We start from the raw sequence: 27,186 nt of genomic DNA, 5'->3' as shown, positions 1-27,186 counted from the left end.
ATATTCAGAAATAAAGAAGCGGAATGCAACACAAAAAATTGGATACGAACGAGATATTTATCGCAGATCGTCTTCGTCGTCATCGCCTCCTTCGATAGTGCGCTTCACCTTGAGAAGCAGGGAGGTCGACCAATTGTCTAGTCTGAAAATTATTGATAAGCATAAATACACCACATGATTCCCCTTCTCATCATACCTGCTGATTTTGTCAAAGTTAGCTACACACTCGGTGAATGTCTCTTCATTCTTCTCTTCGATCGCCGCCAACAGTTCCTTCACAAATTTGCATTCACGGGAATCGGAGAAGGATGGTGATGCATTCTCATACTTTTGAAGGGCTTGTTGAGTGTTGATCTGAAATATAATATGAATTATTGAATAATTTTTCTGCGAATTCTCACCGGGTCAATATTCAGATGACACAGAAGCGCCTGGAAGAAGTGTCCCTTGGCGGCATACTTGAGAGTGGAATGATCAGCTTCATAGAACGCGATCTCTTCGAAAACGGCGATCGCTTGTCCGTACTTCTCCAGCTCCGCCGAATACATTGCCACTTTGACGAGACACTTGCTGGCGCTGCTCTTCTGCTCCTCTCCCTTATAATAGTCCGCGGCTTGTTGGTAGTGCTTCACGCACTGCTCCTTGTCGGGAAGCTCCGTCTCGTAGAGCTCCGCAATGCTTACGTGGTTCTTGGCCGCCATGGTGAACCGACCCATATCGGTGTAGATTTCCGATGTTTTCTCGAGGCATTGGACGGCGCGCTGGAAATAGTGCATGATTAAAACTAGGCATTTTGCTTGAAAAACCTCAACCTCTGGCTGAATTTTGCGGAAACAATTGGCAGCTTCGGCGTATTGCGTGGCGCAGTCGTGTTTGGAGTCTCCCTGCTTGGCGTAGAACTCGGCGGCCTCCAAGAACGCTTCGCCGGCTTCCTTCCAGTTTTTGGCCATTTTGAACAGGTTTCCTCCCTATAAAATCGAGTAAAAACTATGTGATTGTGTTGGCTCTGAAGCTATTTATTTGACAGAAGTAGTGTAAAAGTATTTTTTATTATATTCCATGGGTCTCCGGTGTATTTTTAATTTTCCGGGTTGCTTTCTTCGTTTCTCTCGCTTTTGACAATCCGTGCTGGCTCACTCCAGTCCACCCACTTCCTTCTTCATCGTCAATGCTCATTCCGCCCATTGAATTACTTAAGACAGTTCCGATTTCATCAAATCTCCGTCGCCGAGACGAATCTCCTTGAATAAAGTGTACAACTCGGGAGTGTTCATCTCGGGTGCGAGTGTTACAGAATTTCAGCTCACAGGTGGGATGAAGACACTTAAAGTGAGCAGAATCTGGTTGGCGTTGGAGTTGAATTTGAAAGAATGGATTGTGCTGCTCGTCGTGGTGTACTTCCAAACGGTGAGCAGTATCGAAACGCGTTCCACACTCGCAACATTGAAAGGAGTGACTGGCGTAATGTTCCTCGTATTCCAGAAGGTTCGACGCAATGAACAGACATCCAGCATAGCTGCATTCGATCTCACTACTGCTCGCTTCTTCTTCATCATCGCTACTTCTATTTCGCAACCCATCTCGAACTACAGAAGAATTATTCACCTGAATGAAAAGATCCGCCGCTTCGCCGCTTCCACCGCCGCCTCCGAACACTTTGCTGAAGAATCCGCCGCCTCCCTGAAAATGTAATTTTTGAAAAATTGTTACAGTTTCCATTGAAATACCTGAAGCTTTTTCCTGCCTTCAGCCATCTTTTGGCGAGCTTTTGCTTCGTTGTCAGCCATATTCTGAAAAAATGGGATTCAATATTTCGAAGTAAGAGCTACAAACATGGAGCAAAAAGAGCAAAAGACTAGGAAATGGCAAGAAAAAAGAGGGGGAGAAGAGTGAGGAAGTTATTGAGTGTGAGCGCAGGGAGCATGAAAAAAGGAATCGATGTGGTCCAGTGGTCCCAGAAGCCGCCGACGTCTTCTCTCGTTTTCTTGTTATCGCACGATCACGTTTCGTTGGAACTGAAGCGAGAGAAAAAACGGCCGCGGCCATTAGAGAAGATCGGCCAGTGAGGGGCGAGAGAAATGAAAATAGTATTGAAAAATGAGACAAAATAGAGAAAGAGGCAAAAATTCGGAGTCGCATGAGTGTCGAAACGATAACAAAAAATAAATGCATTTCACAATGCAGGTGGCACTGGATAGACAAATTTCATTCAGTCATGAGCGGATATTTCTGGAAAAAGAGCTTTGAATCTCTAGAAAACTAGCTATTGATTGACAAGATAATAATAAAGAACCTTATTGAGACATATTTTCTGGCAAACACAATAATTTACTGATTTTAGACACTAAACATCGAGAAAATACACAAAAAATGAGAGAAAAGCATTACAAAACAAAAGAATAGAAGTCCATTTGCGCGCGGCACGTTTGCATAAATGGTGTGCCAGGTTTGCGTTTAATGTGGATTTACGAGACTCTGCCCGAACCCTATAAATAAGATTTGCACTAGTTCACAATCATTTTTAAGCTCTCCACACCAATTATGAAACAGATCAAACTGTTTGGGATCGAGTTCAGGACATTGCCATGGTCACCTCGTTCTACTACGCGTTCGCCAATTTATTCGACAGGCAACATACGCACGCACAATCTCTAATGAATGGAGACGTCCGGCACTGGAAAGAAATCCTTCAGACTGCCACTTTCTTCTTCTACAACAGCAATCCATACATTCAGTTTGCGATGCCTCGTCTGGAAAAATCCGTTGAAATAGGAAGATTCACTATTGAAGATTCCAAAAGTGAGAAGGTCGATGGAGAATACGATGAAATTCTGAATCTTCGAAACTCTACAGTACTCATCTCTTTCGGAACCGTCGTCTTGTCATCCGACATGCCGGATAGTTTCAAGTGGGTTATTAAAGAAAAAAAATCGTAAAATTTGAATGTTTTTTCTAAAAATGGAATTATCAAATCCTTTGCTGCCCTTCCGGACACTACATTTATCTGGAAGTACGAGGAAACTGATGAAAAAGCCTTGAAAATTTTGAAGGTTCCTGAAAATGTGGTTTTGAAGACGTGGGTCCCTCAACCGGAACTGTTATCCGACGAACGACTAGATCTATTCATAACTCATAGAGGTTTGGGAAGTACGTTAGAAGTTGCATATTCGGGAAAACCATCCATTATGGTAAGCCTATGAAATATTTTTTTTCATTTCGATAGTATATTTTAGGTTCCAATATTCGGTGACCAGTTGATCAATGCGAAGATGTTGAGTCGCCATGGTGGATCCATCGCCTTCAATAAATATAAACTGGAAAATTCTGAAGAGTTGAGCCAAGTCATTCGAGAAGCTCTGTGTTCCTCAGCTATCCGCTCCAGTGCTCAACGTCTTGCCGAAATCCTCAGAAACCAGCCAGTCGATCCGAAAACAAATCTTCTTCGACATGCGGAATTTTCCGCAAAATTCGGAAGAGTCGAATCATTGCAACCCTATAATGTACATTACAATATTGTTCAGTTTTATATGCTAGATGGCTATGTAATTATTATCATGTTCATATCTTTATTGGTTTATATTAGTTATCTGGTAACATTGCGTATCATGAGAAAATGTTTTTTCGGAAGGAAAACCGAAAAACTTGAATGAATTCTTATTTTGTCTTGACTTGTTTCCGAGTTAACTGTAAAAAGATATCCAGTTATAGTCTGGAAGTGTTTTTTATTATATTTGGGGCAAATATGTTCGGAACATCAATCAAAATTCTGAAAATTTCGAGAATTCCGACCGAAATTTTTCCGGAATTCGTGCTTTTCAAACTACCGTACGTCAAAGGTGCACGCAAAAATTTTGCTTCCGGGTTTCGAGCGGAATTATTTTCATACGGTTTGCGTTTTCAAAATCACTTTTTTTCGTCAATTTTGCGCTTTTGTGATATCACACGATATGGGAAAGTGGAATTTGTACTTTTAAATTTGAATGTTGAAAATCGGAAAATTTCAAAATCGGAGTATTCCAATATTCGAGCTCGGAAATTCTAAAAATTTAAAATTTACAATTTTCGACATCCCAAAAAATCCCGAAAAGGCTATTCAGAACATCCCTACCCTCGTTCATGCCCTACCAATTAAATATCAAGACCCACTGGGTGTTCAACAGAGCGCGTTTCCCCTTCCCTGTCAATAGCGCCGTATGTTCTCTAGGAATTGGGTCTGCCCCCTCTTCCTGTCCCTTTCTTTTCTCTATCTCACCACTACCCTCCTTCTTTATTCTCACAATTGTTCTCGTTCACATCATAGCCTGTCTAAGTATAATACTAAAAAACTTTCAGTCGTTTCGAATGGAGATATCTAATGGTGATGGAGGAGAAGAGACGCAAAACGATAGTAGAAGTTCGTTTTGACATTCCCTGAAGTCCTAAATATTCTCTTTTCTAGACTCAATTCTGGGAGAAACCGCTGGAACGTCGAAACCAGAAGCAGACGTTGAAACGGAGGAGATGGTTGTTGAAGCCGTTGTGAATATAGGAGTCGTGGAAACTTCTGTGGACACGACTCGCCAAGAGCATCGTTACCACCGGTAGGCCTAACTGACATTCAATTTTCTCATTGTTTTTCGTTTAGGCGATAAAGCAAAAGCCCAATAACAAGAAGAAGCGGAAACGGAGCTCTTCAGAAGACAGTTCACTTCCAGAAGCTGAGGCTAGAGGCGCAGAGGATGGAGGTGGGCCTAAATTTCAGAATATTCTAGCTGGCGCTTCTGAAAATTTTGGTTCAAATCTTCCCCAGTCTATTATAAATTTCATAAAATGTCACATTAGAAGCAACAGGCCCTCCACAACCTCTCCCTTAAAAAATCAATAATTCTACCATATCCCTTGTAAACCCAGATTATGATGAAAATGTCAGAATAGGTTAACAATAGCCTATCTAGACCAGTTTCAGCCTATTTATATAAATTTCAGTACCAAAAAATCGCGTTTTTAGTGCAAAAAGCGATTTTCTCAACTTCTAAGACGTTTTCGAACATGGAATTTGTACTAAAATTTCAAGGAAGTTTCATATTTCACACTTTTTCTCGAATTTTTTTTCCGAATTTTTAATTTTTTTGGGGATTTTTCAAGGAAAAAAATTGAAAAAAAATCAATGGAAAATAAGCGATTTTTTAATGCGAAAACCAAAAACATCGACAAAAAGCCTGAAATTTGAAGTTTTGTGCTCTGAAATGTCCCAAAAGTTGAGAAAATCGCTGTTTTTGCACTAGAAACACAATTCTGGTACTGGAACTTATTAAACTTGGCTGAAACTAGCTAGCGGATTTTAGAATTTTCAGAATTTTTTTCTAAAATTTCCATCGAAATCTAGAATCACTATTTTCAGTAAACGCACCACTATCAAATGTGAATAAGGAGATCAACGTGGGACCCGAGTATCAAGCGAAAATCGTTGAAGACTTCAATGATCTCAACTACATGGATGGTCCAGACACCGAGGAAGTGCTCATTTGGGAGGCTTCAAATGAAACCCTAGAAAAGGAGAAGCTGAGGAATTGGGTCACCGAAACATCAGCTCGATTTTTGATTCCAACTGAAGCCGTTCTCTTCCTTCTAAAGTTCAAAAAATTCAATTACGATGAAGCCTATAAGCTGATCTCTACTCGTCCGGAAATCAACGAAACTTGGTCAGAAGAAGAAAGTCTGATTTTCGAACGATGCTTCAGTAACTTTGGAAAGAACTTCTCGTCGATTCATAGCGGCGTGAGTTTCTAGGTCCTCTTGTATAAGCTTCAAATATCTTTTCAGCTATGCCACCGCTCGATTCGTTCTATTGTCAAACACTACTACAGTTCGAAGAAATGGATCAAGTACAAGCAGTTCTCCAGCTCGAAACACAACGATAGTAGATACGACGACGATGAAGCTAAACGCATCATTCCGCCCGCATCATTTTTTGTGGACATGTGTGAAAATTGTGGTCAGCGAGCGGAGAACATGGAGGTTGAGATATTTTTGGGTGTGTCCTTCAACCCACAAATTTGTTTCAGCTCGTTCAACGTTCTGGAAAAACGCCACGTGGCGAGTGCCGTCCCTGTGTGATTTACTACCGAAAGATGGGTGTTCCACGACCCACAAACCTTCGGATGACTCTCTCTGAACGTCTGTACAAGGAAATAAGGTGTCCGAATGGTGAGTGCTTCAGCTAGTTTTGTATAAAAATGACGATATTTCAGCATACCGTATGTATATGAAAGACTTTGAACGAATGATGGAGCCGGCGAACGGAGAGACGCTCATACGACGAAAAATGGGAAAGAGCCAAACTGTAGAAGATATCATTGGACCTTGCGACTACTACTGTCCCTCACCGAATCCTCGAAACCAGAACGGGAATTCTAATGGGACTTGTACGCCATTAACTTCAAATGAGGCTGCAGCAGTAGGAACGCCTCCAGTGAAGGAAGCCAAACCTGAAGAGTTAGTGGACTCGGCTGGTGTCCAAAATGGGTCCGAACAATCTGTCGAGGAGCTAGTTTCCATGGAGATCTCCGAGCAACCACCAGCTAGAAAAATGTCTTCTGCAGCCATAGAAATTCAGGAATATCTCGCTGAGACACGCGAAATTTTAGCTGTAAGCGAACCAGAAAGTGTCCAGAAGCCAGAAGACGTTACTGTGGACCCAACCCCAGAATCCAATCCACCAGAAACATCTCAACCACTTGCCAGCTTACCAGTGAACATCTGGTGCCGGAAGAAGACGTTGTGTCAGGAGGAGATTGAGTAGGACACCTTATCCTCAGAAATGTATACTATTTTCGTTTTTTTTTTCCAGAGTGCTCGCCGAGGATGGTCGTCGCAAAATGTACGACGCGGTTCAGTTGGCAAGTCGAGTGAATCAGAAGGACGTAGAATCTATGAAAACTGAAATGTCAGCGATGAGGAATCGAATGGAACGGATGAGAGCCGATGTGGATTTGACGCCGTCATTTGTTCGAAACAATAATAAGATGACGTACGATGGAACTTGGTCCGATAGGGATCAGACAGACGTCGTGAGATGTAAGTTAATTATTGTAACACCTGTAATAGAAGGGTCCCCTACACTGTGAAGCTAATTTATCTCGGTTCCTGTCAAAGATATTTGAAATGTGTCAACTGACAGAACTCTTCTGATATTATGATAAACAAGTTATCAATTGACAACAATTTTATATCTTCGACAGAAACCCAGAATAGTTAGCTCAACGTTAAAAGTTAGAGTGCCCTTCTATTGCAGGTTTTACAATATCAATGAATTAGTTATATTTGAAGTTTTAAGTATTCAAATGGTACGGACTGCAGTTCAAGCAGATTGGCGACATACTGGGAACGAAATCCGCTCAGCACGTTCGCGATTATTATCGTGCGAATAAGGCAATCATTGATTCGGTGAGTTTTTGAAGTTTTTCTAAAATTGGGTCACAAACACTAAATCATTTACATGGTGGCCTAGTAAACTCAACTAGAAAAAGTCAGGCCACCATGTTGAATTACCTGGAAAATACATCACGTACATGCTATATCATTTCTGGACCATCATTTATGGTGACCTAGAAAAATCATGTTGAGAAAGTTAGGCCAGCATGTCAAAATGGCCTGGTGGGTTTCCTGATATTCACCTACTGTTTTTTCTAAGCCATAAAAACTGGTGGCCTACAAAACCTCAACTTGAAAAAGTTAGGTCATCATATTAAGTTACCTAGAAAACACATCAAGTTTAGGTTAGACCATGTCTGGATCATTAACTATGGTGGCCTAGGAAAATCATGTTGAGAAAGTTAGGCACTTTATTCTTCACATTAAGATCTTTCTAAAATTCTAAAAATATTTTTTCAGTGCATCGCCGAGCACAAGGAAATGATGTGTATGAAAGTGGCATGTTACGAGGAGAGTCGGAAGCAGAAGGAGCAAATCTAGGGATAATTTTTTGTCATTTTCCCTGTATTGTGTACAAAAATATTTGTATTTCATGTCAAAAGTCAATCAAAAGTCAGCATGTGTTTTTTTTTCGGTTTTCCTCTCTTTTTCAATGTCTTTCGTGTGAATTTTATTCTTTTTTATGTCATAAACTACGGAATTTTTTGAGATTTTTTAAAACCTTTATTATTCAATTCTTGTTCCTCTCATTATCGCTCTCTGTAGTTGCCTCCACACCAGCCAACTCCTCTGCGGTGAACAACGAATCCGAAGTGCTTCCAAGATCTGGATCCAGAAGAGTGGCGTTCAAACTCTCCAATCTCTTTTGCTCCTCCACCCAACACGACGCATTGAGTCCTGCGTGGTACTGATAGATGCTCTGTTTTTGATCGCAAGTCACATCGGGCACATCGTACACCCATTTTACGCGATTCAGAATCTAGAAGAAATATTGGTGTTATTCTGGATTTTTCGACGAATTTCATCAATGTTGAGCTATTTTTTTTCCATTAAAAAAAAGCGCAAAAAATCTTGAAAATCATTGAAAAATCGATAAAACTCATCGAAAGATAAAAGGTCCGACAACGACAACTACAGTAACCCGAAAAAAAAAATTTTGTTTTCCGCATCACATTGGTCTAATTTTAATTCGCATAGCTCTAGAAACTTCGAGTGGGCGGAGCTTAGGGAAATCCTCAAAGGCACATTTAAAGGAGCATGTATGTTCGAAATTATTTTTTAGGTTTTTAAAAAGATTTTTCAAAAAATTTTATCACTTTTTCAATGAGTGTTTTCATGCATTTTTTTGCGATTTTTCGAATCTTGTGAAAAAATAGGTCAAAATCTGATGAAATTCCTTGAAAAACGGAAAAAATGTGTATATAATTTTCTATGCATTTTTTGACAGACTTTTTGTGTGAAAATATCTAAAAATCAATGAAATTCGCCAAAAAATCGAAAAAATAAGCCAGAAAATAGTTACAAAACACATGTTCCTTTAAATGCGCCTTTAAGGTTTCGTTACCGGAAGCCTGAGCTCCGCCCATGGTCAAGAAAAACTCCGATGGCCGTGGCCGAAGAACACGCAGCGACTACTACCGTAACCTGAAAATATTTGTATTTTTTGTAGTTTTCTCTGCATTTACTGATTTTCGTCCACTTTTTTCCAGTTATTTAGGTTACGGTAGTTGTCGTTGTGGGACTTGGGCCGCGGCCACAACTCCGACTTTTTGACCTACCGAATCAGTCAACTTCCTATCCAGCCCCGTGTCAATCGGAGTTATATTGAACGGAGCGTGACCCATCATTTTGGCATAGGCACCCTGGAAAACGCGTTGCTCGACGTTCCGATAATGTCTGACGGTTGCAATCTCTTGGTCCACCAACGATCTTCTGATTCCTGAATAGATGGCTAAGGGAGCATGAATCGTCATCATTCCGATTTTCTCAGGACGAATGATACATTTGGGTTGGGTCCAGAAACTTCCGATCCTCGAAGTGTTTTGGTATTTGTGAAATAGCATTTCGTTAATTAGCTGCTCATCGTTTTCGTATCTAGCCGGGGTGTCGAATTCTTTGATGACCCATTGGATTTTGAAGTGAAGATTGACGATGTTCGGGTCGTGAATGGTACTGGAAGATATTTAAAAATTTATATTATTCTGGTACATTAAATCGGAGGTGTGGAAGAGAAACGCCAACCACCGTAACCTATAAATATGTTTATTTTTCGGATTTATTTTCTCGATTTTCGTGCGTTTTAAGTCATTTTTCTCACCACAGATAGTCTGACGAGAAACAGCATAAATATGGAAAAAAATATTGTCAGGTTACGGTAGTTGTCGTTGTGGGACCTTCGGATTAAAAAATTTTAAACTCACTCCAAGAAGCTTGTCACCGTTTTATACGATTCACTCTTCATTTCAATTCTCTCATCGACATCTATTAGAGCTGTCCACTTTGAAAAGTACTTGCTTCGATGATGGCAGTCCTAAAAGTAATCGTAAGACTTTTAATAAAGAGCCGACTTTGTGACCACATATCTCATTTCCTATTAGAGATATCAAAAATGTGTCAACTGATAAGATGTTTGTGCTATTATGATAAACACTTTATCAGTGAACCACTTTTTTATATTTTTGACAGGAGCCCTTCTATTAGAGGTTTTACCCACATTAATCTGCACATGATGCCACATGAAATCATCCCTCCAATGATGATCATGCATTTTAATAATCTCAATATCTCCAGTTCTAACATAGTCATCCAACAAAACTCGGTCATAATCTGTCACATTTCTCAAGTAGATATGGAAAAATGTGGCTCCTTGAAGTTTATAGTATTCAATGAAATCTACGATTTGCAAGAATTTCGGCTCATCTCCATACAACGTTGCCATACAAACCGTGAAGTAGTGAGGGGGTTCTGAAATAGGTCAATGAATGGAATTCTGAGTTTTTAAAGCTTACTCGCTATTCTTGGAACTATTGGTACCGAATACTCTGGTTTCTCTTCCAGTGTTTCAGATATGGAAATATATTTTGCTCCCGACCTCCGAGCACAAAATACAGTGGATTCTGGGTAGACCAACGCTTCAAATTGATCTGGAATCTCCTTTCGACGGCAATCGTAATATCGACAGTAGACAGTTTTGCTGGAATATTAAAAATACAGTACCGGTATTTCAGTGGATTGTTGACCGGTTTCAGAAGTCTGTAGCTCGTCTGTCAAGTTTCCAACCATTTTGAAAATTTGGTAGGATGTAAAACATACCTAGATTGAAAACTTTGCATTTATAAAATTTTTCGAAACTTTTTAGTTTTTCAGCTGATTGCCGACTTCTGAAGGACACCGGTTTCTGTGATAAATACCTGAAAAACAGGTGTCTTTTAGAAGGTGGGAAATAGCTGAAAATCTCGGAATTTTCAACAAATTCTGCGAATGCAAAGTTTTTAATCTAGGTCTGTTTTACACCATCCAACATTTTCATAGTGATCTGAAACTTGACAGCCGAGCTATAGATTCCTGAAAATGGTAAAAAATCAATAAAAAATTACACTTCTGTACATCATTTTCACTGTAACTCACTTAAACTGATTCTCTGAAGTCATTGTAACAATAATCTGATCCTTATACACAAACGCAGCCAATAGTGAAAATGTTTCATGGTACAAGTAACTCATATTCCCGATACTCATTTCGGTCCATAATTTGTGTCTTTCTGCCATTGGAATCGAATCTGTTCTCACATTATTCCACTCTTCTTCTGGACAATCTGATCTATAAATTGTTTTTACTGACACTCTAATAAACACTCTAATAGAAGGTCACCCTTTGATCTCAATTATCTCAATTTCAATGAGAGATATCAAAAAATGTGTCAACTGATAAATGTTGGTGATATTATGACAACAATTTTATCAGTTGACAAATTTTTGTTATCTCTTAAAAAAAAATCGAGATAATTGAGATCAAACTGGAAGTATTTTCTTACGAGTTGTAAGTGAAATCTGGGTCCTCTTCTGTATTGAGATGGGAGTTATGGAATTGTACATGTGGTGGAATTGTAGTACCAGATGAAGACTCTGGTTTTTCTGGCTTTGTTTCATTCAGAATCACATTTATTTTCACTTCTTCTCGATCTAAAAGCATACAAATTATAGTTAAATCTTCTAGATTCTAGAGTCTAAAACTTATAGTTATAAACGTCATCTAATGTTTTGAGACGATTTGTAAATGATACTTGAACGGCAGCAGACGCAGAAATAAGCAAAAAAGTCAACCGGAGAAGAAGATACATTTCTGTTGAAGAATGGGAAAACGATCCACTTTCGGAATATTTCAACGAAGATTGTGTGTGGGATAACGCACCGAAAGATCACGAAAGGAAGCGGAACAGACTTTGGAGAAGGCGGAGCCTGGTCTAGGTGGTTTGATTTTCAGGAAAAAATTGATGATCATTTGGTAAGAAATAGTCTGGAAAATATCAATTAGAAAAAAAATAACTTTATACTGTACATCAAAAGTTTTTAAATAAATTAATGTTCTACAAGTTGAATCCTTGGCCTTTGCCGGGCCTTCACAGGATCTGCCATAGTTTCTTCTAGAATCAATATTTTTAACCAACTAAATCAGCTATGATAGAACTCGACAAGTGCTACAAAATCATATTATTTGGATTACTGTATTTTGACTATGAACAAAGTTACAGACAAAAAACAAACTACAGTAAACACTATTTTTGATCTACTGGCCGAGCGCCATCACAACCTCGCCATTCCCCGTGAAACGTCGGCCGCTCAATCACCTCCAAATTCAGAAGCAACAAAATGATTTCTTCTCTTTCGCGTGGTCCGGCGTTGATGGGTTACCTGTATCTATGTTATAGATCTCTTCCTGCTCGCAGGTCGAGAACAATTTTATGAATTTCAAAAAAAAAAACCAAAAAAAATCATAAAATTCAAAAATACCAAAAACATTAATTATATTCCCATCAACGCCCACTTGACTGCACTTTTTGAATGTTTCGATTAATCATATTAAATTATATAAATGGGTTTTTTGAATTGTTTCACTGAAGTGACCACTGCACGTCTTTTTCCCGGATCATTTCATTGTCCTTTTGCATGCCACATTCCCTCAAATTTCGTAGATCGTAGATTCAAATCTCCGCTTCTGTACTTTTTCAAAATCCAGTTTTTTTCATGTCTATGAATTTGAATACAAGAAATGGAAGATCAAGTACGATTTCATTTGTTAAATTAAGTAGTAACATATAAATTAAACTATAATTGAAGTATGACAACAGATTCAAAGTGATGTAACTTCCGGATAATGGCCCGTACCAATAAGAAAACTGAACAATAGTTTAATGATTACTTTCTAAAATGAAATTACGAAAGTTGTTCGATTGGCTGCCTCTGTTCCTGACAATACCAATGACTGACATCTCCAATGTGGCACGGGAGGTGTTTTGAGAATAATTTGGCACATTCTGGGTCCAAACTACTTTCCAATGGCTGCAAATTAGAATGTGAACGTGCTAGGACATAGTCCGAAAAATTACAAAAGCGGAATAGTCAGGCGGATTCAAGTCTGGTGACGAGACTGGCCATTCGCAAGTCGCGATGAATCGAATTTCGGCGAACTCATTCTCTGACGGCTTTGATCCTCTCCAGAAGAAACAAAGATACTAGGCTTTTAGACAGTTCTTGACTGTGTTCAACTATTCAAACATTCGATGATTTTCTTCCCGTTTTCAAAAGTTTTCCAATGCTGCTTGGGCCGCTTCCATCTTGGCCTAGTCAAACTTCGTGTGGAAATCAACATAATGACTTGAAAATTTGGAATTAAGGTAATTAAGACATGCTGAAAATGATGAATATAAATCGCTGTTTGAAAAATGCTCCTGCACACCATGTACATTTCAAATAAGCTCACTGGATTATAAAGAAATGAAAAACGTTTTATTAAAAAACAATAACCCGGAAACAAATTTCAGAAATTTTTTACAGAATTTAGGTTGCTACCAGAAATATTGGTTCAGAATCGGCGTAAACCCAATCAGTCACTTTATCCATTTCTTCTCTACATATTCCACTTGTACTTCGACATACCTTATCTTGGACTGGGCTGAAAAAATCGGGACTCCATAGAATTAACTAATAGGACTACTCACAGAACTTTACCGATACATTTCATTAGAGTGTCGTATGGTTTTGTAGAGAACGTTGGAATCGATCCGTTGAATATGTTTTGAGCCTGAAAAAACAAACAAAACACTGAAATTGTTATTAAAAGGTCATACCGTATCTTCCATATTTTTGATATGAGTAGACTGATCGCCTGGGAAGAATCGGTACGGCTTATCCGTAGTTTCAAGATTTCCATATCCAGGTACGTATCGAAAATGTAGAAGTGCGCCGTCTGCCTGAAAGTTTTTCATTTAAAAATAAACCGATTTTTTTAGAAACTCACTTTTTTACTCCTCGTCCAAGAGAAAAACGAATCAACGAAGCTATGAGGCCAATGAACTTGTGCAATGGCGAGAACAGATGCGTTGAAGACGTACTGAACGAAAATGGATATTATTTCAAAAGCTGATTTTTGCTTTTTATTTTATACCTTTGTCTGTTTACCGGGGGTAGGCTGAAATTGGGGTGATGACACTCCTGAAAAATCGTTTGTATAGATCCTTGGAGTAAATGATATATAATGATTATCGAAAGAGAGAGCTCCAACGTTTGCATCTGCCATTTCTTTGGTGGCATAATCCAGAAGTCTACCATTCGTTGGAACCATGACTTCATCAAAATCCGCAATAGTTCCGATCGTAGTTTTGATATCGAGAATACAAATATTCATAGCCATGAGATATGAAAGTACATAGACGCTATTATCAATTTTTGGATATTTACCAGCGATATCAACTGGTAAACTCGGGAAACTAGGCCAGGATTTGATTTCGATCAATCCCTAAAAATTGATTTCTTAAAATTTCAAAATTGTTATGCTTACCAAATCTCTGTAATACTCCAACACCTTCCAAGTTTCTTTTGTTGCTGAATGGAAGTTTACAATGAAACGAGTGGCTCCTTGAGCTCTCCATGCTTCAATATACAGTACAATATTTTGCCATTGAGAGTAGTAGTACACTGGTTGAAGACATACAGTAATCCCTTCTGTTGTCTTTTTATAAATTTTTTCGACATTTAGTTCTACTTTCTTATTGTCCAAGAAAAGGGTAACCTGAAAGTAATGTATTACTTTTGTCGTTTTAAAATGAAAATTACATTTTTCGGATCTTCATTTGGTTTTAAGCTGATTGAAAATGAATGCGGCATATAGAGGCACGATGATGCTGGAATATAAATCGAGGGACAGTGCCCATCCAGAGGTTTGCCATAAATATTTTTTCTGACTGATTCAGAATTATTCCCATCGAGATGTAGGTTCGCTATCAAATATTGGTTATTCTCCAGACATTTGTTAAGGGAAAAAATTCGAAGACGTGGTGGATCAAATCTGTAATCGACATATGCCGATTGATAGAATGCAATCGGATGTGAAGCGTTAATCGGTTCACCGGCTACCCTGGAAAATAAGAAAGCTATCATTGTTTGGCAGGGGAATTTCTTACATGCTAAATATTTCATCAACAGTTTCCAAATATCCAGAACCAGGTCGATAAGAATAATACATGATGAATACAATCACTAACGATATTATTACAAACTTATATTGTAGAAGTTTCTTCATCTTCGTGTATGAAAGAGAGAACGTTTTCGTAGAAGAGAAAATTTTTCTGGATTCTTCAAAAATCGAATTTATACGGGGACGGATTCGAATCTAGATTGATCTCTCGCCTATTTTATAGTGGGTATTTCGAAGAATGGCAAAGGCCGCTTTTCGTAATATTCCAGACGTAGATTGTGTGCCGGATAACTTTTCAAAAGATCAGAAAAGATCGGAAACGCGGTACAGGGTTTAGGCGCACAACCATCCAAAAGCCTTCCTCATAGCGCGCGTTGGTCCAAGGCGCGTCCAGTTTAGGATTACTGAATTTCGGTTGGCCGGAAATTTATTTATGCCGCGACTTCTGAGCATGGGGTTTAGGCCTTTGTGTTTACGTTTTTGGGATGGCACAAGAGATGGCCATTCCATAAAAATCGTATAGAATATCAGTAGCATTTTCTAATCATCGAATTGATTACCGGGGCTCATTATCAGCAAGTACAGAAACATATGACTTCTTTCATTCGACATTTTTCAAAAATTCTCTTTCATTCCATTTGCCTTCTACCATGATTATGAAAAGGTAGTTTTTTCTCTCCAATAACCACCACTTTGACAAACGTATTTTATCAAAACCGTCTCTGAGAGTCATCATAGCCTTGCCATTCCCCGTTAAACAAGGTCCCCTCAATTACAGTACCGTCCATAAATACCGTATACACTTTAATAGAACGTCACACGGACCGTCTACTGTGAGCTTACATATCTCACTTCGTTTAAAAGATATCAAAAAGTTTTTAACTAACAAAATGTTTATCATGATACCAGAAACATTTCATTAGTTAACCACTTTTTGATATCTCTCACAGAAAATGAGATACATGGACTCAAATTTGACGATTCGGGTGGCACTCTATGTTTTCAGTTGATTTTGACCATTTTTGGGGGTCAAGTGTCGGATCACTATGAAATTTTTGGAGGTTATAAAACAGATTTAGATTGAAACTTTGCATTCACAGAACTTTTCGAAATCTCCTAGTTTTTCAGCTACTTGCTGATCTCTGAAAGACACTTGTTTTTTTTTCACTTTCTCAGTACAAAAATAGGAATAAAAGAGTGTCCTTCACAAATCGGCAAGTAACTGAAAAACTGTAAAATGGATTTTTTTTTTTTGGACTTTTCGATTGGAGTGACCACTACACACTTTAGTTCAGGATCATTTCATTGTTGGTCATCCTACATTCCCTGAAATTTCGTAGATTTTTATCTCCGCTGCTGTACTTTTTTCCCAATCCCGTTTTTTTCATTTCTATGTGTTTGAATACAATACGTAGAAGATTGAGTATCGATTTCATTAGTTGTATAAAGTCGAAGAAAAATAAAAAAAAAACCGTTATCTTTTCTACTAGCTCCATTATTTGGAATCATGACCTCTAAATCTTGTTTTGCTTTTTTTTTAAATGAAAAAAAACTTTATTGAATAAAAACATTAACTAAAAACGAATTTCAGAAGTTTTTACAGAATTTAGGATGCTACCAAAAATATTGGTTCAGATTTGTCATAAACCCAGTCCTCCACTTTATCCATTTCATCTCTACAGATTCCACTTGTACTCCGGCAGACCTTATCTTCCACTGGGCTAAAAATAGGAGCCCATAGAATTAGCTAACGGTACTACTCACATAATTTTACTGACACATTTCTGTAAAGCGTCGTATGGTTTTGAAGAAAACTTTGGCATCACACCGTTGAATATGTTTTGAGCCTGAAAAAAAAACAAACAAAACACTGAAATTGTTATTAAAAGGTTATACCGTATCTTCCATATTTTTGATATGAATAGAAGGATTGTCTGGGAAGAAACGGAAAGGCTTTTCCGTAGTTTCAAGATTTCCAACTCCAGGTTCATATCGAAAATGAAGAAGTGCACCTTCTGCCTGGAAGCTACTCATTTGGAAAAATACTTCAAGTTTCTGAAAAAAACTTACTTTTTTTGTCCTCGTCCAAGAAAAATAAGAATCAACAAAGCTATGAGGCCAATGAACTTGTGCAATGGCAAGAACAGATGCGTTGAAAATGTACTGAATGAAAATACTAATTATTTCAAAAACTAATATTTTTGTTTTTTTAATGGCATACTTTTGTCTGTTTACCGAAAGTCTGAAACTTCGGTGATGCCACTCTAGAGAAGTTAGATGTATAGATTTTTGGGGTCAATGATATGTAATGATTCTCGAAGGAAAGAGCTCCAACTTTAGTACCCATCATTTCTTTAGTCGCATAATCCAGAAGTCTACCATTCGTTGGAACCATGACTTCATCAAAATCAGCAACAGTTCCAATTGTTGTTTTGATATCGAGAATACAGATATTCATAGCCATGAAATATGAAAGTATGAAAACGCTATCGTCAATTTTGGGATATTTATCAGCGATGTCAGCTGGTAAACTTGGGAAACTGGGCCAGGATTTGATTTCAATCAATCCCTAAAATGAATTGATGTTTTATAATTTTAAAATTGTTCTATTTACCAAGTCTCTGTAATACTCCAACGTCTTCCAAGTTTCTTTTGTTGCAGAATGAAAGTATACAATGAAGCGAGTGGCTCCTTGAGCTCTCCATGCTTCAATATACAGTACTATATTCTGCCATTGAGAGAAGTAGTACACTGGTTGAAGACATACAGTGATCCCTTCCGTTGACTTCTTATAAATCTTTTGAACATTTAATTCTACTTTCCCACTGCCCAAGAAAATGGTAACCTGGAAATATTGTATTACTTTTGTCATTTCAAAATACAAAACTACATTTTTCGGATCTTCATTTTGTTTCAAGGTAATTGAAAATGTATACGGGACATAGAGACATGACGATGCTGGAATATAAATTGATGGACAGTGCCCATCCAGAGGTTTCCCATAAATTTTTTTTCTGACTGGTGCAGAATTATTCCCATTGAGATGTAGGTCAGATAACAAGAATTGATTATTCTTTACACATTTGTTTAGTGTAAATATTCGAAGACGTGGGGGATTAAATCGATAATCAACATACGCAGATTGATAGAATGTAATCGGAAATGAAGCGTTTATAGGTTCACCTGCTAAACTAAAAAATTTTTCTAGGATTGCTTGGGAAGTTAATCTCTTACATGCTCAATATTCCGCCAATAGTTTCCAGAAGTCCAAAATCAGGTTCATAAGAATAAAATATAAAGATAAAAAGTATTAACGAGATTAGTACGAATTTATAATCATGTTGAATTTCCTTCATTTTAGATTAGAAAGGGAGACTTCCTGGGAATACAAAAAAAAAGTTTGTAGAAGAGGAAAAAAAGTTTCTGGATTCTATAAAAATTGAAATTATTCGGAGAAGGATTTGAATGTAGATAGATCTCTTTCCTATTTTATAGGAGGGCCTGTTGAAGAATGAAAACAATACACCCTTTTGAAATATTCCAAACGTAGATTGTGTAGCGGATAATGTACGGAATAATCACGAAGGATCGGAAACGCCGAACAGGGTTAAAACACAACCAACGAGTTATGACGTCTTGAATGTGTATCATTATTTAGCGTCCACTTTGTATACAGCGTGAAAAATTGAGCGTCTTTTAAAACTTGTAAATCCGTTCTCAAAATTTTCTTAAGAAACTTCCAAAGCGCTGAAATTTCGGTTTCAGTAGCGAAAAATTTGCGTTATGCTTAAAATTAGAGTTTCACATTTCGATGTGAATCAGAGTTGTCAGGAAGTGAAATTTTTAAACCTGGAAGTCGGAAGTCGGAAGTAAAATTATATGTCCGGAAGTCGGGAGTAGAAAGTCGGAAGTAAAATTTCGAACAAGGAAGTCGTAAGTCAGAAGCCGGAAGGGAGAAAATGCCCGGAAGTCGGAAGTCGGAAGTCGGAATTCCTGACATCTCTGATGTAGATTTCAACAAACTCGTTCTCTGACGGCCTTGATTCTCCCCAGAGAAAGCAAATTTCGAGAACTTAGGTTTTTTTTTCGACAGTTCTTGACCATTAGATTATTCTCGACAAAGTTGTTTGTGAGATTCCAAGAGCGTTTCCAGTGCTACCTGGGCCCACTCTCCTCTTTGCCATCTCGACTAGGGTACCTCGGTGTGTAGAACTAGTCCCCCTTTGAGGAAAAAAACCTGATGACTGGAAACAATTTGATTAAAACATGCTGACATGAAAATCATGGATATGAAACTATTGTTCTACAAAAGAATTACAATTAAAAGACTCCGGATTGCTTTGGCTCCCTATTTCCAGTAAGCTCACTGGATCATAAAAAAATGAAAACAAGTTCTATTTTTGAAAAAACAATTCCTACACACTAATATTAGAAAAAATTCAGAATTTAGGTTCCTACTAAAAATATTGGTTCAGAATTATCATAAACCCAATCTGTAACTTTATCCATTTCCTCTCTACAGATTCCACTTGTACTTCGGCACACCTTATCTTGGACTGGGCTGGAAAAAATAGGACTCCATAGAATTAACTAATGTGACTACTCACTCGACTTTACTGAGACATTTCTGTAAAGCGTCGTAATATTTTGAAGAAAACGTTGGAATCGAACCGTTGAATATTTGTTGAACCTGAAAAAATACCTACTCGACTGAAACTGTTTTTCAAAAGTCATACCGTATCACGCATGTTTTGAATATGAGTCGACTGATCGCCTGGGAAGAAACGAAAAGACTTTTCCGTAGTTTCAAGATCTCCATATCTAGGTGAATATCGGAAATGAAGAAGTGCACCGTCTGCCTGAATGCTTCTTATTTAAAAATACTTCAAATTTTTGAAAAACTCACTTTTTTACTCCTCGTCCAAGAGAAAAACGAATCAACAAAGCTATGAGGCCAATGAACTTGTGCGATGGCGAGAACAGATGCGTTGAAGACGTACTGAATGAAAATACGAATTATTTCAAACCCTAATTTTTTTGTTTTGTCATCGCATACTTTTGTATGTTTAGCAGTAGTCTGAAACTTCGGTGATGCCACTCCAGAAAAATTCGATGTATAGATTTTTGGAGTCAATGTCAAGTAGTTGTTCTCAAAGGAAAGAGCTCCAACGCTTGTACCCGTCATTTCTTTGGTGGCATAATCCAGAAGTCTACCATTCGATGGAACCATGACTTCATCAAAATCAGCAATAGTTCCGATTGTAGTTTTGATATCAAGAATACAGATATTCATAGCCATGAAATATGAAAGTACATAGACGCTATTATCAATTTTTGGATATTTACCAGCGATATCAACTGGTAAACTCGGGAAACTAGGCCAGGATTTGATTTCGATCAATCCCTAAAAATTGATTTCTTAAAATTTCAAAATTGTTATGCTTACCAAATCTCTGTAATACTCCAACACCTTCCAAGTTTCCTTTGTTGCCGAATGAAAGTAGACAATAAAACGGGTGGCTCCTTGAGCTCTCCATGCTTCAATATACAGTACTATATTCTGCCATTGAGAGTAGTAGTACACTGGTTGAAGGCAGACCGTAATCCCTTCTGTTGTTTTTTTGTAAATTTTTTCAATATTTAGTTCTACTGTCTTACTGCCCAAGGAAATGGCAACCTGAAAATCATGTATTACTTTCGTAATTTATAAATACAAAGTTACCTTTTTCGGATCTTCATTTGGTTTTAAACCAATCGAAAATGTATGTGGGGTGTAAAAGCATGATGACGCCGGAATATAAATCGATGGACAGTGCCCATCCATAGACTTTCCATAAATATTTTTTCTAACTGATTCAGAACTATTTCCATTTAAATGCAGGTCGGCTAACAAAAAATGATTATTCTTTACACATTTGTTTAGTGTATAAATTCGAAGACGTGGTGGATCAAAACGGTAATCAACATATGCCGATTGATAGAATGCAATCGGAAATGAAGCGTTTATTGGTTCGCCTGCTACTCTAAAAATGTTTACCATAATTGTTTGGGAAGTGAGTTTCTTACATGCTAAATAATTCATCAACAGATTCGAAATATCCAGAACCAGGTTGATAAAAGTAAACTATGACGAATACAATCACTAAAGAAATTAGTACAAACTTATATCGTTGAATTTTCTTCATTTTTATGAAAAGCGTTTCTTAAGAAGGGATTTTTTTTGGATTCTAAAAAGATATTCAGGAAAGGATTTGAGTCTAGAATGATCTCTTTTCTATTTTATAGTGGATCTGTTGAAGATTGGGAAGAATACCTCTTTTGAAAGCCAAACGTAGATTATGATCCGGAGAATTTACCGAAAGATCAGAAAACATCGGAAACGCGGAACAGGGTTTAGGCGCACAACCATCCAAAATTCTGGTTCAGAGACAGCGGCCAAATAGCGGAAAAAGCGCGCGTTGATTAAAAAAAACAAATCCAGGTACCTTTTGAAGTTATCAAAACTTCGTCTGGTCTAAAAGTTTCCTGGATTTTTTTCCTGGAATATCTGAGCATGGGGTTCGGACCATTGCTTTTTTGTTCTTTTTGTTCCACTTCGATTTTTTATATGTTATAAAACATACCTCGATTAAACACTTTGCTTTACAGAACTAGTGAGTCTGTTGAAGATTGGAAAGAATACCTCTTTTAAAAGTCAAACGTAGATTACGATCCAGATAATTTACCGAAAGATCAGAAAAGATACAAAAAGCGGAACAGGGTTTAGGCGCACAACAATCCAGAATCCTTGAAAAAAGCGCGCGTTGAAAAAAAAATTCACCGGCCAAATCCAGGTATACTTGGAAATTATCTTATCGTCTGGCATAAAAGTTTCTTGAGCATGGGTGTCAGACCTTTGCTTTTTTGTTTTTCGACTTGAAAAATATAGATGATCATTCCATGATAAATGGTCTAGAAAGCCTAAATAATCTCGGCTATCTGTAGAATTCTCTCATTTATAAATTGATACCGGGATTCAGAACCTGCAGAAACATATGATATCATTCATTCGACATTTTCCGAAAGATTCCTATAAACTCTATTTATTAGGTTGAAAGCAACGTAACTGTCCATTTCTTATTAATGCCGTGTTCAAAGTTGATTTCCAAAAGAAATTTCTTGGAAAAATGTTGTCCAAAGTTACCATCGCTTTCCAGATTTCCAAAGGGGCTTTCGCTTCGAGACCCACCTGACATGAATTTCCATGTTCAACAATAAAATTAGAGTCAAAACCGTGATACAGTAGTTTAGTGTGTCTGGAAAACAGGAAAACAATCGCAGCTTTGGACAGCCTTTCCCAGGAAATATCTCCTGGATATCAACTTTGAACACGCTATAATAAACAAATCAAAAACAAGATTAATCTAAAATTCACAGTATGCACCGTCGTTATCCACAACATGATGGTAACATTCAGGTAACTTTTGGGGAAAATAAATTGAAACTGTCGATAAGCTAAAAACCATCCTTGGCCGCGCTTTTTTTCAGAATTTTCAGGACCCGGCCCGAATTTTCGAAAAAAATTTTTCTGTCTTTTCAAAAAATTTTTTGGGGTCAACAGAAAAAAATGGACGATTTTTCTGACAAAAAAAATTTTCTTCAAGATAAGAGTGTCCATAAAAATAGTTCTTTTACAAAAAAATTTCAAAAAAATTTTCAAATTTGGAGAACCCGGGCCCGCCGGGCCGGGCCGGGCCCTGGAAATCTTCGTCCCGGGCCCTGATTTTGCAAGTATGCTAAAAACTGCACTGAAGGAATACTTTATTTCACGTCAGTTTGGCTTTTGGAGGGATGGTATACACAAGTTACCTAAACCTTGGTGGACCACGACGGTGCATACTGTTAGTTTTGGATAAATCTTGTTTTGAATTATGTCCTAATTAAAAAATGGACAGTTACTTTCCTTCCAACCTAATAAATTGAATTTAGAGGATTCTTTTGGAAAATGTCAAATGAATGAAGCCGTACGTTTCTGCAGATTCTGAATCCCGGTAATCAATTTATTAATGAAAGAATTCTACAGATAACCAAGATTATTTACGCTTTTTAGACTATTTTTCATGGAATTATCATCTATATTTTTTAAGTCCAAGAACAAAAAAGCAAAGGTCTGAAATCCATGCTCAAGAAACTTTTATGCCAGACTATAAGATAATTTCCAAGTATACCTGGATTTGGCCCGTGAATTTTTATTCAACGCGCGCTTTTTTCAAGGATTCTGGATTGTTGTGCGCCTAAACCCTGTTCCGCTTTTCGGATTTTTTCTGATCTTTCGGTAAATTATCTGGATCATAATCTACGTTTGACTTTCAAAAGAGGTATTCTTTCCAATCTTCAACAGACTCACTAGTTCTGTAAAGCAAAGTTTTTAATCGAGGATTGGTCACTTGATAGCTGAGCTCCAGACTCCAGAACATGGTCAAAATCAACTGAAAAACACGCTTCTGGATATCTTATTGACTGGTACTGTATATTATAGACATCATCCTCGAGAGCAATATTAGGAATCTAAAATATACTTACAAATCACAAAATCCAATAATCATTCAAAAACATTAACTATATTCCCATCAACACTCAGTTGACCGCACTTTCTGAATGTTTCGATTGTTCAGATTAATCAGAGTTCTTGTTTTCACAGGTTAAGGTAATTGGGGACTTTATCGACTTTTTTTCGGATTGTCTGATTGGAGTGGCCAATTTATTCTTGTTCATTTCATTGTCCGCTTTCATGCCACATTCCCTGAAATCTTTTAGATTATACTCTCCGATCTTGGACTTTTTTTTCTAAATCCAGTTTTTGTGTTCTTCCTTGAAATGTAAATACCAAACATCGGAAATTGAGTATCGATTTCATTAGTTGTATTAATTCAAAGATAAATTAAGTTTAATTATTCAAATCATTCGCTAGCGTCATTTTTCTGAGTCGTGGTCTTGAAATATTGACTGGATTCCGTTGAAGATACAACATTTTCATCGTTTTGCTTGTCCCGTCCTATTGTTTGATATACATGTTTGGTTCCAGAATTACATTAGCAATGAGCTCTTCTCTAAACTGCACGTCTTCATTGAGGTTATCCGTGAAGTTTTCAGGAGACAGATTGGAGGATGTGGAAAATTTTCTAAAAGAAATAATTGATTTCTGATGAGTAATGCAAAAAAAACTACCTCAAGATACCAGAAGGTTCTAAACTTTCATCCAGTTCATCCCCAAGATATACGGTTATTGGGTGGTCGTTGATGGAGACAATCTGAACAAAAGTATTTCCCATCAAAACTAAAAAATTTCGACACTAACTCGTTCGGGTCTGACAAGCAATCTGGTGACATCTGCATTTTCTGGTGAACTCCATTTCAAAATGTTCGTTTTGTGATCCACAATGCTGCTGAAATATTAATACATGATTCATCGGATTTTTAATTTCAATTGTTACTCCAAATACGCAGCGATTGTCTCCTTATCTTGTTTCGCTTCTAAACGATCTTCCAAATTCAAAAACGCCGTCCATTTGGAGAGATACCTGCTTCGATGAAGACAATCCTGAAAAGGGAAACCGGCTGCTTCAAATTTCTCTTCTCTCAGAAAAACTCACATTCGCTTGAACCTGATCCGAAACGTCTTCAGCTACTTTCACAACTCGAATATCCCCTGATCTGATATAATCATCTAGTAATACCCTTTGATAATGACTCGTATTTTTCAAGTAAACATGGAAGAAAGTAGAGCCTTGTAGTTTGTAGTATTCAATGAATTAGCGATTTTCAGCATGTTCTCCTCGTGATTTTCCAGAGTTACACAGACGGAGAAAAAGTGTTTCGGAGCCCGTCCTTGGATTTTCACTGGGGTTTGAACTTTTTCTTCGAGTGATTCACTGATAGAAATATAGTTTGCTCCGGCACGTCTTGGACAGTATACTGTAGATTCAGGAAAGACGAAGGATTTCATCTGGCGGACCATTTCCTTTTTCTTGCAATCAAAGTAACGACAAAAGACAGTCTCGCTGGAACATTCTAGGTTATTAGAAGCTCATAAAAGGAACCAATTAAGACCGCCGACCCAGCCGACCGGTAACTGGCCATGCTGACCGACTACGTACATTTGACTGTCAACCAACCAGAGAGTGTCTACGTACGCAGCATTTTATTTTACGATGCGCTACACATTTTTTTGATTTTGTAAATCAGAACATGATTCGTACGTAAACACTCTCTGGCATGTTGACGCGCAAATGCTCAAGTTCGGTCGGCGGTCCGTCGGCTGGGTCTGCGGTCGGTCGGCGATTGAAGACTTTCGACCGACCACAATATACTCCTAAAACCAACGTGGAGAAGTTTCTGGCCGATAAAGTGACCGCAATATAATTCTTATAAGCGAAAGCTCCTAAAATCGTTGGCTTCTCCTCTCCTATGAAATCAGTTTCATTGAGTTCGACATTCTTATTGGCTATCCACTGTTTGAATACTGATTTGTGGGGTACTTCGTCCAATGTTACATTATTCCACTCTTCCACATGGCAACTTGATCTGGAATTTTCATCTACTGTAACTTTTAACTTTGAGCCAATTTATCTTGGTTTCTGTCAAAGATTTGGAAACGTTGTAACTGATAAAATATTTAACATGATATTAGAAACATTTTATCAGTTGACAGATTTTTAATATCTCTCATAGGAACTGAGTTAATTGAGCTCAAATTTGACAGTGTTTATGCTGAAAATCAAAGGTGAACTAATAACTCACTTATCAACGACTACCATTGGTTCTTGAGTAGAAATCAAAAATTCTGAAGAACTGGAAACTTCTGTTGAGCTCTCGGCTGTTACGGTACTTCCAGATGCAGTTTCCGTTGAATTAGCGAACATCAGAGATTCCACAGGACGTTCAGAATTGTCATTTGCCAGATTCTCTTTGTTTTCTTCTATAGTCACAAATCCTTCATCAACTTTTGCGTTTACTTCAAACGTTCCTGGAGTTGTGGTCTCAACCAAGTCTTCTGAATCTTTTCCTGGTTGTTCTGATTCTTCAGGTGCTTCCGAAGTCTCCTCAATCTGTATATTTACTTCGTCAACAGTTGCTGTTGAATCTTCTGGAGCCTTGGTAGTTTCTTCCTCGATCAGTTCCTCTTCATTAGTTTTCTGTGTACTTGGAAGCTCTGTTACTTCTTCAACTCCACTGTTCTGATCCTCAACTTTTTCAGAATCAAGCTCTGAAATTCTCTCTTTCTGTTTCCCTCCGTCGTAGTTTCTTCCACTTCCTCACTCTCTGTTATTTTTCGCTCCTCTTCTTCCAACTTTGCCAACTTCTCCTTGTAGCTTTCATCGTCAGGGCCAGAGGGTAATACGGAATTGTTGAAAACTGGACTTTCAATGCTGGATTGAGCTTCGGGGGATATTACTAGAGCATCTTGTGAGGCTTTTTGGAAGTCATCGCTATCTGGTTTTGTTTCAGAAAACGGGTTCGCAGATATTACTGGGGACGGATTATTTTCATGATATTCGTGAGAATCTGAAGAAAAAAGCTTTTGAATTCAAATGTTGAACCAACCTACCTGGTTTAGGAGTTTCCTGTTTAGAATCCGGATAACCTATATAAAAAGTGGCAGCACAAAGTACAATAACAACTAGTAAAAACTTCAGGAACCGGTTTTGAGCGGCAGTCTGAGTTTGCCACGTGAACGGTGTATAGGCCACATCTCGACCCATTTTCGGAGAAAGAGAATGCGAGCGAAAAGCCGAGAAGGAATAGATGGGTGAGATTTCAGGTAGATAAGAAGGTATGTGGATTCTTGGAGGTGTGCGGGGAAGAGGAACTGTTGAAGTTGAACATTTTGTTTAGAAGATTCCAGAATAGATACTAAGTGCAAAAAATTTCAAAAAAGAGGATTGGTCTTACAAAAACAAGTATATCTTTAGACATAAATATCTTAAAAGTAGGAAAATTAGTATAAATATAGCATTGTTGTGATTGTCCAAAGATTAATGTTTCTTGCGCACCGTTGTGATTTTCATAAGATGAAGCAACTTTGACAAGCTATAAATTAGT

The 27,186-nt window shown here is 37.8% G+C and overlaps 5 protein-coding genes across 5 annotated transcripts; 1 reads left to right on the top strand and 4 right to left on the bottom strand.

Annotated features, from left to right (window-relative positions):
- Positions 1 to 57: 57 nt before the first annotated feature.
- Positions 58 to 1,787, bottom strand: Cbr-snap-1 (the record flags this gene model as incomplete). The annotated part of the gene is made up of 5 exons (XM_045236529.1): positions 58 to 142; positions 197 to 354; positions 402 to 968; positions 1,138 to 1,680; positions 1,728 to 1,787. 5 exons carry the CDS (start codon positions 1,785 to 1,787, stop codon positions 58 to 60), a joined length of 1,413 nt encoding a protein of 470 aa, XP_045094558.1.
- A 798-nt stretch (positions 1,788 to 2,585) lies between these two features.
- Positions 2,586 to 7,953, top strand: Cbr-spr-1 (the record flags this gene model as incomplete). The annotated part of the gene is given in 12 exon segments (XM_045236528.1): positions 2,586 to 2,912; positions 3,234 to 3,590; positions 4,333 to 4,393; positions 4,439 to 4,545; positions 4,625 to 4,724; positions 5,381 to 5,757; positions 5,770 to 5,997; positions 6,045 to 6,186; positions 6,231 to 6,777; positions 6,830 to 7,056; positions 7,316 to 7,425; positions 7,873 to 7,953. The coding sequence occupies 12 exon segments, from the start codon at positions 2,586 to 2,588 to the stop codon at positions 7,951 to 7,953; spliced, it is 2,664 nt and encodes an 887-aa protein (XP_045094557.1).
- A 190-nt stretch (positions 7,954 to 8,143) lies between these two features.
- Positions 8,144 to 15,210, bottom strand: CBG11348 (the record flags this gene model as incomplete). The annotated part of the gene is made up of 14 exons (XM_045236527.1): positions 8,144 to 8,392; positions 9,192 to 9,585; positions 9,834 to 9,943; positions 10,127 to 10,377; positions 10,422 to 10,606; positions 11,041 to 11,232; positions 11,447 to 11,550; positions 13,482 to 13,584; positions 13,631 to 13,882; positions 13,958 to 14,022; positions 14,077 to 14,427; positions 14,470 to 14,700; positions 14,745 to 15,045; positions 15,092 to 15,210. The coding sequence occupies 14 exons, from the start codon at positions 15,208 to 15,210 to the stop codon at positions 8,144 to 8,146; spliced, it is 2,907 nt and encodes a 968-aa protein (XP_045094556.1).
- Positions 15,211 to 16,711: 1,501 nt separating this feature from the next.
- CBG11350 lies at positions 16,712 to 18,461 on the bottom strand (the record flags this gene model as incomplete). The annotated part of the gene is made up of 6 exons (XM_045236525.1): positions 16,712 to 16,826; positions 16,870 to 16,952; positions 17,002 to 17,268; positions 17,327 to 17,674; positions 17,720 to 18,296; positions 18,340 to 18,461. 6 exons carry the CDS (start codon positions 18,459 to 18,461, stop codon positions 16,712 to 16,714), a joined length of 1,512 nt encoding a protein of 503 aa, XP_045094555.1.
- Positions 18,462 to 19,551: 1,090 nt separating this feature from the next.
- Positions 19,552 to 26,846, bottom strand: CBG11351 (the record flags this gene model as incomplete). The annotated part of the gene is made up of 19 exons (XM_002635081.1): positions 19,552 to 19,666; positions 19,713 to 19,795; positions 19,842 to 19,964; positions 20,012 to 20,104; positions 20,162 to 20,509; positions 20,552 to 20,782; positions 20,828 to 21,128; positions 21,172 to 21,307; positions 23,532 to 23,652; positions 24,176 to 24,266; positions 24,313 to 24,395; positions 24,443 to 24,530; positions 24,579 to 24,685; positions 24,738 to 24,871; positions 25,018 to 25,145; positions 25,333 to 25,668; positions 25,885 to 26,350; positions 26,404 to 26,649; positions 26,693 to 26,846. 19 exons carry the CDS (start codon positions 26,844 to 26,846, stop codon positions 19,552 to 19,554), a joined length of 3,384 nt encoding a protein of 1,127 aa, XP_002635127.1.
- Positions 26,847 to 27,186: the final 340 nt, after the last annotated feature.

Source organism: Caenorhabditis briggsae (genome assembly GCF_000004555.2).
Source record: "Caenorhabditis briggsae complete genome, chrV, whole genome shotgun sequence".
Taxonomy (NCBI): domain Eukaryota; kingdom Metazoa; phylum Nematoda; class Chromadorea; order Rhabditida; family Rhabditidae; genus Caenorhabditis; species Caenorhabditis briggsae.
The sequence above is the reverse complement of the archived record's forward strand: the minus strand, read 5'-3'. Positions and strand labels throughout refer to the sequence as shown.